The sequence below is a fragment of the Papio anubis genome, chromosome 1 (assembly GCF_008728515.1).
Source record: "Papio anubis isolate 15944 chromosome 1, Panubis1.0, whole genome shotgun sequence".
NCBI classification, from domain to species: Eukaryota; Metazoa; Chordata; class Mammalia; order Primates; family Cercopithecidae; genus Papio; species Papio anubis.
Window position 1 is genome coordinate 164,799,073 of NC_044976.1, and position 14,466 is coordinate 164,813,538.

General features: G+C 36.0%; 1 protein-coding gene across 1 annotated transcript in view; it reads right to left on the reverse strand.

Moving 5' to 3' along the window:
* Positions 1-14,114, reverse strand: part of CFHR5 (complement factor H related 5) — a 28,746-nt gene extending 14,632 nt beyond the window's left edge. Inside the window, exons 1-3 of the mRNA XM_003893359.5 lie at positions 13,944-14,114; positions 8,535-8,729; positions 7,474-7,650 (exon numbers count right to left, since the gene is read on the reverse strand). Of these exons, the coding sequence (XP_003893408.2) occupies positions 7,474-7,650; positions 8,535-8,729; positions 13,944-14,001 (430 nt within the window). The 5' untranslated portion in view covers positions 14,002-14,114. The remainder of the gene's footprint in view (positions 1-7,473; positions 7,651-8,534; positions 8,730-13,943) is intronic.
* Between the last annotated feature and the right edge of the window lie 352 nt (positions 14,115-14,466).

Here is a 14,466-nt window from a genome sequence, read left to right on the forward strand (position 1 = left end):
TTAAATCACAAAAAAATCCTTCAAGTAACAAAATCAAATTGCAACATATTTAATTACTTTTTGTAAAATAAAAAAAAGATGTATATAAAGCAGGTATGTGGGCCGGACATGGTGGGTCATGTCTGTAATCCCAGCACCTTGGGAGGCCAAGGAGGGTGGATCACCTGAGGTCAGAAGTTTGAGACCATCCTGGCAAACATGTTGAAACCCTGTCTCTACTGAAAATGCAAAAATTAGCCAGTCACAGTAGTGGGTGCCTGTAGTCCCAACTACTACGGAGGCTGAGGCAGGAGAATCACTTGAACCCAGGAGGCAGAGGTTGCAGTGAGCCGAAATCGCACCATTACACTCCAGCCTGGGTGACAGAGTGAGACCCTGTCTCAAAAAAAGTAGATATGTGAAACACCAAAACAGGATAAACTAATAAATGTTAAGTTGAAGGGAATATTAAAAAGCAAATTATTCTCAATTTTACAAAAGGGTAACTAAATAAAAGACTTTTAAAAAACCCATCTAGGTTTTTTGAATCTTTCCATTATACTCAACTCTATCACTAATATGTTTGTAAAAACTAACTCATTATGAATATATTCTGATTCAATTAGAAATAGATATGTATATGAATGTGTGTAGTTTTCTTATTTAATAATCTTTCATTAAAGATTAGTTTATACAATTATATATTCTTATGTAAAAATAATTGACATTCAAGACAAACGAAATAATCTGAAGAAATCAAGCATACACAAAAATAAAATTGAAATATTTTCTAACAAATAATCTCATAAATATTTTCAAACTAGCTAGTTTTATGTAGTGTTATTGGCACTTTAATGTATTGATCACAGTTTACTTGAGCAAATCCCAAGAGAATGTGCCTTATTTCGATAAAATAAAATATGTATCCCTAAATCTCTGTTTTTTATTCCAGTATTTTGCGTGGCAGCTCTTTATTGGTTGTTTATAGTCTTTTTTTTTTTTTTAATCTAATTGTTAAAGACAAAATGCCATTGAAAATAAGTGATCTTATTTCTGTTCTAAGATGGTCGAATAGGAACAGCTCTGGTCTGCAGCTTCCAGCGTGATAGATGCAGGAGATGGGTGATTTCTGAATTTCCAATTGAGGTGCCTGGTTCATCTCATTGGGACTGGTTGGACAATGGATGCAGCCGATGGAGGGGAAACCAAAGTAGGGTAGGACATTTCTTCCCTGGGAAGTGCAAGGGGTTGAGGGATTTCCCTTTCCTAGCCAAGGAAAGCTGTGACAGACTGTACCTGGAAAATCGGAACACTCATGCACAAATACTGTGCTTTTCCAGTGGTCTTAGCAAATGGCACACCAGGAGACTGTATCCTGTGCCTGGCTTGGTGGGTACCATGCCCACAGAGGCTTGCTCACTGCTAGTGCAGCAGTCTGAGATTGACCTGTGATGCAGCAGCCTGGCAGGGGGAGGGGCACCGTCATTACTGAGGCTTGAGTAGGTAAACAAAGCAGCTGGGGAAGCTTGAACTGGGCAGAGACCACTGCAGCTCAGCAAGGCCTGCTGCTTCTGTAAACTCTATCCCTGGTGCCAGGGCATAGCTGAAAAAAAGGCAGCAGAAACTTCTGCAGACTTAAATGTCCTCGTCTGACAACTCTGAAGAGAGCAGTGGTTCTCCCAGCACAGTATTTGAGCTCTGAGAAAGGACAGACCGTCTCATCAAGTGGGTCCCTGTCCCACATGTGGCCTAACTGGGAGACACCTCCCAGTAGGGGCCAACTGACACCTCATACAGGTGGGTGCCCTGCTGGAATGAAGCTTCCAGAAGAAGAAGCAGGCAGCAATCTTTGCTGTTCTGCAATATTTGCTGTTCTGTAGCCTCTGCTGGTGATACCCAGGCAAACAGGGTCTGGAGTAGACCTCCAGCAAAATCCTACAGAACTGCAGCTGAGGGACCTCACTGTTAAAAGGAAAACTAACCAACAGAAAGAAATAGCAGCAACATCCACAAAAAGGACATCCACAACAAAACTCCATCTGTAGGTCACCAACATCAAAGACCAAAGGTAAATAAAACCACAGAGATGGGGAGAAACCAGAACAGAAAAGCTGAAAATTCTAAAACCAGAGTGCCTCTTCTCCTCCAAAGGATAACAGCTCCTCACCAGCAATAGAACAAAGCTGGACAGAGAGTGACTTTGATGCACTGATGGAAGTAGGCTTCAGAAGGCTCGTAACAACAAACTTCTCCAAGCTAAAGGAGGATGTTCAAACCCATCGCAAGGAAGCTAAAAACCTTGAAAAAATATTAGATGAATGGCTAACTAGAATAAAAAGTGTAGAGTAGACCTTGAATGACCTGATGGAGCTGAAAACCATGGCATGAGAAATACGTGACGCATGCACAAGCTTCAGTAGCTGATTTGATAAGGTAGAATAAAGGGTATCAGTGATTGAAGATCAAATTAATGAAATAAAGAAAGAAGAGAAGTTTAGAGAGAAAAGAGTAAAAAGAAATGAACAAAGCCTCCAAGAAATATGGGACTACGTGAAAAGACCAAATCTACATTTGATTGGTGTACCTGAAAGTGAGGGGGAGAATGGAATCAACTTGGAAAACACTCTTCAGGATATTATCCAGGAGAACTTCCCCAACCCCCAAGGAGGAGCTGGTACCATTCCTTCTGAAACTATTCCAATCAATAGAAAAAGAGGGAATCCTCCCTAACTCAGTCTATGAGGCCAACATCATCCTGATACCAAAGCCTGGCAGAGACACAACAAAAAAGAGAATTTTAGACCAATATCCCTGATGAACAGCAGTGCAAAAATCCTCAGTAAAATACTAGCAAACCAAATCCAGTAGCACATCAAAAAGCTTATCAACCATGATCAAGTCAGCTTCATCCCTGGGATGCAAGGCTGGTTCAACACAGGCAAACCAATAAATGTAATCCATCACATAAACAGGACCAATGACATAAAACACATGATTATATCAATAGATGCAGAAAAGGCCTTTGACAAAATTCAACAGCCCTTCATGCTAAAAACTCTCAGTAAACTAGGTACTGATGGAACATATCTCAAAATAATAAGAGCTATTTATGACAAACCCACAGCCAATATCATACTGAATGGGAAAAAACTGGAAGCATTCCCTTTGAAAACTGGCACAAGACAGGGATGCCCTCTCTCATCACTCCTATTCAACATAGTGTTGGAAGTTCTGGCCAGGGCAATCAGGCAAGAGAAAGAAATCAAGGGTATTCAATTGGGAAAAAAGGAAGTCAAATTGTCTCTGTTTGCAGATGACATGATTGTATATTTAGAAAACCCCATCGTCTCAGTCCAAAATCTCCTTAAGCTGATAAGCAACTTCAGCAAAGTCTCAGGATACAAAATCAGTGTGCAAAAATTGCAAGCATTCCTATACACTCATAACAGACAAACAGAGAGCCAAATCAAGAGTGAACTCCCTTTCTCAATTACTTCAAAGAGAATAAAATACCTAGGAATCTAACTTACAAGGGATGTGAAGGACCTCTTCAAGAAGAACTAGAAACCACTGTTCAACGAAATAAAAGAGGACAAAAACAAATGGAATAACATTCCATGCTCATGGATAGGAAGAATCAATATCATGAAAATGACCATACTACCCAAGGTAATTTATAGATTCAATGCCATCCCCATCAAGCTACTACTAACTTTCTTCACAGAATTGGATAAAACTACTTTAAAGTTCATATGGAACCAAAAAAGACCCCGCATTGCCAAGACAATCCTAAGCCAAAAGAACAAAGCTGGTGGCATCATGCTACATGACTTCAAACTATACTACAAGGCTACAGTAACCAAAACAGCATTGTACAGTATCAAAACAGAGATATAGACCAATGGAACAGAACAGAGGCCTCAGAAATAACACCAGACATCTACAACCATCTGATCTTTGACAAACTTGACAAAAACAAGAAATGGGGAAAGGATTCCCTATTCAATAAATGGTGCTGGGAAAACTGGCTAGCCATATGTAGAAAGCTGAAACTGGGTCCCTTCCTTATACCTTATACAAAAATTAATTCAAGATGGAATAAAGACTTAAATGTTAGACCTAAAAACCATAAAAACCCTAGAAGAAAACCTAGGTTTTACCATTCAGGACATAGGCATGTGCAAGGTCTTCATGACTAAAACACCAAAAGCAATGGCAACAAAAGCCAAAATAGACAAATGAGATCTAATTAAAGTAAAGAGCTTTCTGCACAGCAAAAGAAGCTACCATCAGGGTGAACAGGCAATCTACAGAATGGGAGAAAATTTTTGCGATTTACCCACCTGACAAAGGACTAATAGCCAGAATCTACAAAGAACTTAAACAAATCTACAAGAGAAAAACAACCCCATCAAAAAGTGGGCAAAGGATATGAACAGACACTTCTTAAAAGAAGACATTTATTCAGCCAACAGACACATGAAAAAATGCTCATCATCACTGGACATCAGAGAAATGCAAATCAAAACCACAATGAGATACCATCTCACACCAGTTAGAATGGCAATCATTAAAAAGTCAGGAAACAACAGATGCTAGAAAGGATGTGGAGAAACAGGAACACTTTTGCACTGCTGGTGGGAGTGCAAACTAGTTCAACCATTGTGGTAGACAGTGTGGCGATTCCGCAAGGATCTAGAACCAGAAATACCATTGGACCCAGTGATCTCATTACTGGGTATATACCCTATAGGATTATAAATCGTGCTGCTATAAAGACACATGCACGTATATGTTTATTGTGCTAGTATTCACAATAGCAAAGACTTGGAACCAACCCAAAGGTCCATGAATGATAGACTGGATTAAGAAAATGTGGCATATATACACTATGGAATACTATGCAGCCATAAAAAAGGATGAGTTCTTGTCCTTTGCAGGGTCATGGATGAAGCTGGAAACCATCATTCTGAGCAAACTATCACTAGGACAGAAAACCAAACACTGCAAGTTCTCACGCACAGGTGGGAATTGAACAATGAGAACACTTGGACACAGGGTGGGGAACATCACACACTGGGGCCTGTTGTGGGGTGGGAGGTAGGGGGAGGGATAGCATTAGGAGAAATACCTAATGTAAATCACGGGTTAATGGGTGCAGCAAACCAATATGGCACATGTTTACTTTTGTAACAAACCTGCATGTTGTGCACATGTGCCCTAGAACTTAAAGTATATATTAAAAAAGAAAATAATTGATCTTGGCCGATGTAGTATTTCCAGTTGCTTTATTCGTATATCGTTATCGCATGGTGGTGTAAATGGAATAACGACCCCCAGATATGGCACTCTACTAATCCCTGCAACACGGATTACCATAACTTGCAAGATGTTACCTTACACGAAAAAACAGACTGTGCAGCTAAGCTGTCATAAGGAGTCTAGTTGCCCTGAAACTTTAACTCTCCACGGTATTCGTGAGCTATCATTCAACCTTGGACATAGAGTGTTCTGCTGAATTCTTCCTCTTTGGAGACTCTGACTTCTTCCGTCTACTCTGGCAACCTCAACATGTTGTCTTGTGCTTTTGGAATAAGCAACGGGCAGAAAGGGAAAGGTAGCAATATTCTGAGAACCTGAACAACAAGGTGTGCTTTTTCTGATTAAATAAAATCTACCAAATTTTGAAACAAGTTTATTCTGACAACTTAGTTTCTAAATGTCATTGCCCACTAAATGGAACCAGGGCTTATTGGAGGTATGGCTGATTCCAGTTCCGGGGCAGTGGAAACATGACTTAAGTCTTAGATATTTTTTGTGTCACAAAGCAACCGAATTGTTCAAAGACTAACAAAATCTTACGGACTGCACACAGAGCCAGCTTGTATGGGTTACAGCTGGCCAAACTTAATTTGTCAAGCTTCTAAAATATAATTGTTGGGCTGACAATAGCCATCATCTCTCAAAATGAAGAGAGCTTGTTCACGACATGAACAGGTATGGACAAGAGAAAGCGTGGAAATATTTATACCATAATTGAAGCCTATAAATTTTGAACCCTTTTCAATCACTGGAATTTTCTAGTTTTGGTAACATTTGTTATTTTATTTCTTTTTGCAAATGTTAATAATGTTTTAACCCCTTGTAATTGAAAGAGACCAGGACTTAACTGTTTACTGAAAAAGTATCACAGTTCCAGCTGTTTTAAAAAGACTCCATTTCTAGAGGTTTAAATTTCATTTTGCTTTACTTTGTTTTGTTTTTCTAGTGGGGAAGGTTCTCACTCTGTTGCCCAGGTTGGAGTGCACTGGTGCAGTCATAACTCACTTCAGCATTGACCTCCTGTTTCAGCCTTGCCAATGGCGGGGACTACGGGTGCACATCAGGACTATGGGTGCACATCACTGTGCCCAGCTCTAGAGGTTTGAATTTAAGAACTGAAGATGTGGAATAATATTTGATAACATACCATCTTTTGAAAAACATACCATAGATTTTATTTCTTGGTAGGATGGAGTAGTTGCTATCAACATATCATCCCACTGAAAAAAAATTTAGAAAATTTTACAAAATTTATTTTCAGAACACTGGAAATCACCCAGTTCAGGACTGTGATGACTGAAAAAAGGAAAAAACCCTCAATACCTCAAAATAGTAAAGCAAAGTCAATGATAGCCCCAGTTGTGTGTTGGGAGGCCTTTTCTGGACTGTGCAAGGAGGGAGAAACCAGGAAGAACGTAGTGGTCTTCTTTAGTTGAGACTAGTAAGGTCAGTCTTGGAGACTGTGGTGGCCAGAAGTTACTGGACATAGTAGCAGAGAGAAAGTATTATGAAGAGAAAGAGCTATGGAAGTTTCCTTAAGTTTTTGGTTGAATACTGAGCTGTGCAAGCACAGGATGGAATCGCATTGGGCTGGGCAAAGAACAATTACTGAAAAACTGTAAAGACGAAGAATTACAAGAGTTCACACAGGACTGGGAGTTGCCATCATTTATACCACAGACTTCCAAAAGAATCGTTTCCCAAGTTCTAAGCTGCTCACAAATAAACATACCTCTCAGAAGTACGGACTTTTTACAACTTAGAAAATGATTTATTGACTCAAACATATTAATTTAAATAAAGATAAATACTAAAAACTTCCTTATAAGACATTTTAACTGTAATTGGACTTATTTGCACTTTAATAGCTCAGTTTTATAACCATTTATTGTGAACTAACTTGATAATATAAACAACAAACAGGTGTTACATTAATGGATTATCTTCAAAGTGTATTCTTCTCTAATATTTCTTCTTCTTATGTACATTTGATTTATATAGGTAGGCAAACTATGTTATTGCACATCTACTTAGACAAAATTGGAACTGAAAATCAAATAAATAATGATAGAAGTAGTGGTGAAACCTATATTTAACCTATATTTAATCTATAAACAATAGACTTATTTCTTTAAATAATTAGCAAAACTGAGAGGGCAGTATTTTGCTTACTAGTGAAGCTGCATTTGGGAGGAGCAGACCAGCCCCGTTCTACACATGAAATGCTTTTCTCCTTGTTTTGAAGGCTGTATCCTGCGTTGCAAACAATTTGTACAGTATCACCTTCCAGATGTATTTGTCCTGAAGATTCAGAATGACCATTTTTCACAAAAGGAAAGGAACACATTCCTAAGGACCAAAAATTGATTAATGTACAAGATGGAAGTAGTAAAAAAAGTGCATTTAAAAATATTTTATTAAGAAAGGAAAACTTTGAAAACTGACATAATGTGTAAATTTTCAAAATAATTTAGGTCATGCTATTGTATAAATGATGAAATATATTTTTGTTCCTATATATGTACATATAAAAGAAAGTTAATATTTCATATTGTTGCTCTATGGTTTTTATAACAAAATATCTTGTGTTTATAAACTCTTCTAGGGACAAAACCATATCTTCATATAAATATTTCTCACAATTCCCATAAACGTTTCTTACAAAAGGAGAAAGATCATTACTATGTCCTTTGTTGCCTCATCTAATCTCTCTCCCATTGTTTTTCTTCTTTAATACACCTGTTGTCATTGGAGTCTGGTCTCTATATTTATTGGAGTATTAGTATAGCTACACTTTGAAGGACCAAATAAATGATTTATTGAAAATATAAAAGTTAAAATACCAAACCTTACCTTGCAATATGCAAGAGAATGGTAAATTCAAAACAGAATATCTATACAAAAATGACTTATTTTAAAGGAAAACTATGATCAGGCTGCTGCCAAATGAATATTAGTAAAGAAATATTAGCAGTCAAATATATTAATCATCAGTCTAAAACAATTAATATATTTCAACATGTAGAGCATTTCCAGGTAATGCAAGACAGTTGATATGTTTATTCTTCATTGATTCTCATAGGAGGCATCTCAAACTAGGAGGACTACATCTCCCATCTTTGCAGCTCCTCTGGTCACTGCCCCTGTGATTATCAAGACCTTATGATCTTGTCTGGCACATCCTTCTTTATTCACTGAATGACATCCATTTAATGAACAGGGCATTTACTCACTGAGACACTTTGGTGTTGGTGACCATCCTTCTTCCGTGCATGTTATGCGAGTCCAAAAGGATTTTGACGGAGACACAAAATTATATTCACAGGAGTAATAGAAAACTTCCCCTATAGGAACTTGGGCAAATGGCTTATAATTTTCTTCATCATACAGAAATCCATGGCGTATTTTTGGAAAATCACAAAGTGTTGCTGGGAAAAATAACACAAAACTGAAGAATTAAATAAAAAGCTACATTAATGAATCACTAGATTATATTTTAATCATCTCATTTATAGTTTTGTTTTTCATTCAACTTAAATGCCTTTAGCTTAAATGCTTTCCAGTGTACTAATTTGGAATGAAGAAAGATCACTAAATAAGAATACAAGAGTATTTAAGGAAGTCATTTTATTTTATTTTTTTTTTGAGGGGGAGTTTCAGGTTTCATCCTTGCTGCCCAGGCTGAAGTGCAATCGTGCAAATCTTGGCTCACTGCAGCCTCCACTTCCCAAGTTCAAGCGATTCTCCTGCCTCAGCCTCCTGAGTACCTGAGATTACAGGTTCCTGCCACTACACCAGACTAATTTTTTTGTATTTTTAGTAGAGACAAGGTTTCACCATATTGGCCAGGCTGGTCTTGAACTCCTGACCTCAGGTGATCCATGCGCCTTGGCCTTCCAAAGTGCCGGGATTACAGGCGTGAGCCACCATGCCGGACCGAGGAAGTCATTGTTAATGAATATAAAATTTATATTTTGGGGTGATATGAAATCTGAACTCTTCTGCAATGTCTTCAAGAACAATATCCTCACACAACAATTTAAGAATGAAAGTAGACTGTAAGAGTGGCAAATCTCCCTGATCAGTATAGTGTACAGTAGAGGAGTGATAGGAGATTACTCTCAGCTCTCAGATTTCTTTCTTTTTCTATACTCATCGACTGTCATAGGTATCTCCACCAGAAAAATCTGTCCTATTTGTTTTTTTCTGGTGCAGTAAAAAATGTTGGGTAGGTAATTTGATTTTTTGCTTATTAATATTCTGATTACTTTCTGGTTACAAAGTTTATATAGTTTTTGTGGAAATAATTTAGAGAGTATAAGAAAATCACTAAGAACAACTCAACTAAGATAAAATTAAAGCTAAATTCTGGTAATTGCTGTATATATAAATGTTTGTTATACTGCAGGTCCAAAACATCTGAAAAAGAAAAAACAATAAAAAGATAATAAAATGACAAAATAATGCAATTAAAAATACAATATAACAATTATTTATATGTATTTACATTATATTAGATATTATAAATAATCTAGAGATTATTTAAATTATATGGGAGGATGTGCATATGTTATATGCAAATACTACACCATTCTCTCTTAGAGACTTGAGCATCTGTGGATTTGGTTATCTGCTGGGTGTGAAAAGAGTCCTGGAACAATTCCTTGAGGATACTAAGGATACTGAGGATACTACTGGATATATGTATATAGACACTTACACATACATCCATACCCACTGTGGTGCAAGATATATTAAAACAATGTAGAAAATGGGTGAAATCTTCATGTTTTGACTCTATTTTTTTGTGTATATATATTTTATATGTATACACATATTTTTTATTAGACTTAATTTTTATTTACAGTTTTTTCACAGTAAAATTGAGTGGAAGTTACAGAGATTTCCTATATAACACTTCCTCTTCCCTGCCACATGAATAGCCCCCTTCCCCATCAATATTATTGTCATTCAAAGTCCATAGTTTACATTGGGGTTTACTCTTGATATAGTACATTCTATGGATTTAATGTACTTTGTCTTTCAATGCTTTTTTAGCTCAAGATATTTCCTCAATATAGTGTGCTCATTTTTTAGCTCAAGATATTTTCTCAATATAGCATTGCTGCGTAAGAAATTGTTTTGTTTCTCACCTTATTTAGAAAAAGCATGCAGAAATTCAGCTGACAATCGAGGGAAATTTCTCTTTTTAATCTACCTAGAAGTAATGTTTAATGTTGCACAATATTTGAAATACTTCTTGTGGTATTTAACTTTGTGAAACCTTAAATTTATTACCTAACTGTTTAAAAATTGACATTAGATAGTTTTGGAGAAGATATTGAGGGAAAGACTCCCTCGTGTCTTGATAGTATTAACCTATCATAACTCCTTTTAAATATCCTTTGCTCCTTGAAAATTGCAGTTATAGTACTTGATTTTCATACATTTGTACTAACATATTCTTCACTATCCAGAATAACTTTGTTCTCATCATCCAGTTGTATTCTACCTATCCTTCAGACCTTGCTCTACAACACGCATCGTATAACCATTGTGCACATCCGCAATGGTGCTAGCTAAGAGTGTTATTGTCCTTTTGCAAGCTTACCATTACACAATCTCCCACTTCAAAAGCAGAAAATAATGTTCTTTGTCTCAACATTCTGATAGAATACTATGAATACATTTCTTCTGAGATATATATATACACACACACACACACACACACACGTATACATGTATACACACACACACACATATATACAGACATACAGTCATTTATCACATAATGACATTTTGGTCAGTGACGGATCACTTATATCACAGTGGTCCCATAAGATTATAATGTAGCTGAAAAATTCCTATCAACTGATGACCACCACAACATCACAGTCCAATGTATTACTCACATGCTTGTAGTGATGCTGGTATAAACAAACCTACTGCATTGCCAGTCATATAAACAATAGCACACACAATTATGTATGGTGCATAATACTTGATAAAGATAATAAACGACCATGGTACTAGTTAATGTATTTAATGTACTATAGTTGTTATCATTATTTTATGGTTTACTTCTTCTACTCATTTAAAAAAATAACTGTAAAACATCCTCAGGCAGGTCCTTCGGGAACTATTCCAGAAGAAACCTTTGTTATCACAGGAGAGGACAGCTCCATGTGTGTTACTGCCCTGAAGACCTTCTAGTGGAACAAGAGTGGAGGAGGAAGACTGTGGTACTGATGATCCTGACCCTTTGTAGGCCGAGGTTAATGTGTGTGTTTGTGTCTGTTTTTAACAAAAAGGTGTAGAAGGTAAATAAATAAATAAAACATTTAAAAGATAAAATCTTACAGAATAAGAATAGAAAGAAAAAAATATTTTGTACATCTATACAAGATGTGTTTTAAGCTAAATGTATCCCAAAAGAGTTACAAGTTAAAAAATTTTCAGTAGATAAAGTAAAAAGCTTGCCATAAATTAATGTATTATTGAAGAAAAGTTTTTAAAATAAATTTAGTCTATCCTGGGTGCACCAAAAGCTCAGTAATTAGCACTAAAGAACTTACCCATGTAACCAAGAACCACCTGCTCCCCCCCAAAATATTGAATAAATATATAAATAAAATAAATTTACTCTAGCTCAAGTATTCAGTGTTTATGAAGTTTACAGTAGTGTATGGTAATGTGCTAAGCCTTCATATTCACACACCGCTCACTCAGTGACTTACCCAGAACAACTTTCAGTCTTGCAAACCCTGTTGATGGTAAGAGCCCTATATAAGTCTGCCATTCTTAATATTTTCTATTGTACTTTTATTGTACATTTTCTATGTTTAGATAAACACGTTCTTACATTTGTGCTACAATTGCCCACAGTATTCAGTACAGTAACATGCTGTACAGGTTTGCAGTCTAGGAGTGACAGGCCATATAGCCTAGTTAGGTAGTAGGCTATACAATCTAGGTTTGTATAAGTACACTCTGTTATGTCTGCAGGAGGACAAAATTGCCTAAAGACACACTTCTCAGAACGTTTTCCTATCATTAAGTGATGCATGAGTGTACACACACACACACACACACACACACACACAAAATCACCTGTATATAAAACCTTGCAATTTATTTGCCTATTTACATTTTGCTTTTCTTTTAGGACCTTCTAAGTAGTAGGGAGGCATGGGTGGGGTTGTCATATTCTTTCTAGCTTCTTTGCTACAGCATGAAGCACAATATATTGCTTGATTAATGTTTTCCTGCTGGAAGCATGCAGTTTTCTGTTTGTACAAAAGTGTTGCTTTCGTGTGTTATTTCTGCTGTTTGGCCAGTTTCTAAATAGACACCAAAATAAAAGTGTAACGCACACTTACAGGTCATTTAACACCTAGACAATTTTTAGACAGAATTTCACTAAAGTTTATCCTGGGACTGGACTAAAGTTTGAAATTTATTTGTTGGATTAGGAATTGTCAAAATTCTACATATTATCCTCATAATTTTCACTTACCTTCCTCTGCTTCCACCCCCATTTAGAAATCCTTGTGTAATGCCATTTGTAACAGATGTTTAAGCCACTTAATAAATATCATAAACACAGACTTAAGAAAAATCAAATACACTCATACAATCGCACTCCTGTGATTACAACTCAGTACTAAAAGTGAAAACAAAATTAAATGAATTTCAGGCCCATAGGAATAATGTTTTCCACATTTGTAAGGGCATATCTTAAAAAGAAAGTATTTTATTGTTCATATTTTTCTCTTATGTCAGGACTGAGAAGAAAGTGTTCAAAAAATTTTAAAGATCTGTAAACATTAGAAAGCAGTAAAGCAGTAAAAGAAAAGCTTTCTGGAAATCAAAGAGTATAGCACAATGACTGAAACTCCATGTACACACATAGTTTAATCAGTATCCTAGACCCTGTTAGAGATTTTGTTTGCAATTCTTTTGATATGGTGGCTTTAATTTTCACATGAAATAAAATAGGATAGTTTATAATGTTATAAGAACCAGTATATAGTATTAATAAAGAGGTGATATATTATTTCACTTTTGAAATTTGTGGAAGAGCTCAGAAGAAACAGTTTTTTGGCAGTTCACTGGTTTACATATAAAAATAATATTTTCTATTGTTTCATTAAAATATATTTCCCTGTTGAATTATAATTAGACTGAAATGATAATTCCTTCATTTTAATAACATTTAAAATTTAAATTAAATTATCAAATCTATGAAAATAAAATTCTAAAAACATATTGAAGGTGGCCAAATCTTTTTGGGGTTGATTTTTCCAGTCAGTGGCATTGCGGAGTTTATGCAGAATTACATTAATATTTCACCTTGTCACCTTTATTATAGCAGATTTTCTCTCATTTGATTTCTCTTTACATTATCTATTTGGTGACCATTTACCCTTTGCGAACTAGAGAATGGAGAGAATTAACTTCATTTTATTTTCCTACTAATTGCATGTTGGAAAATATTTCCAGAAAATAGATGAATATTATGATACCGTTTCAAATTATCCTCAGCTATTTATTCATTTAAAAATAATCTTATGCATATACACACACAATCAATAAATACATTTGAAAAGGAACTAAAATATTCGGATCTGTTTTCAACTTACCTTCTCCCCCAAAAGTGGTTACCCATGAGATTAGGATTACACTGAATAAGAGCAACATGCTTGGTAGTCCCAATCACATATAACTAAAAGTACTCCAGTGATGGTGGTGTTACTTTAAATTAACAGTTATGAACATGACTTTGTATTTCAGTATACTAACGGGAAGCTACTTTAGTAAATCCCTTTGTGGAAAATATCAAAGTTCATGGAGGGTTGTGTGAAATAAGCAAATAGTGTCTAATCAGTGTTTTCACAAAAATGTTCTCAACTCATTATGTAATGTTTATTTGAGCAAAATAACTGCTGTTCAATTTCCTTGTTGTAGTCACCGAGTCTCTGAGTTTGGAATAATCAGAAATAACTGTTTAGAGGAGACAGGAAGCTCCCCCCTGCCTTTTTTTTTCTTTCTTTTTTTTCTAGCCAAGGGTTCAGCTGTTTCAAAAGGCAAGCAAGTGCAAGTCATCACTCCTCATCTTAATACAACATCACTTTTGTAGTCGTAAATTTCTTTTAAAACTGGCAC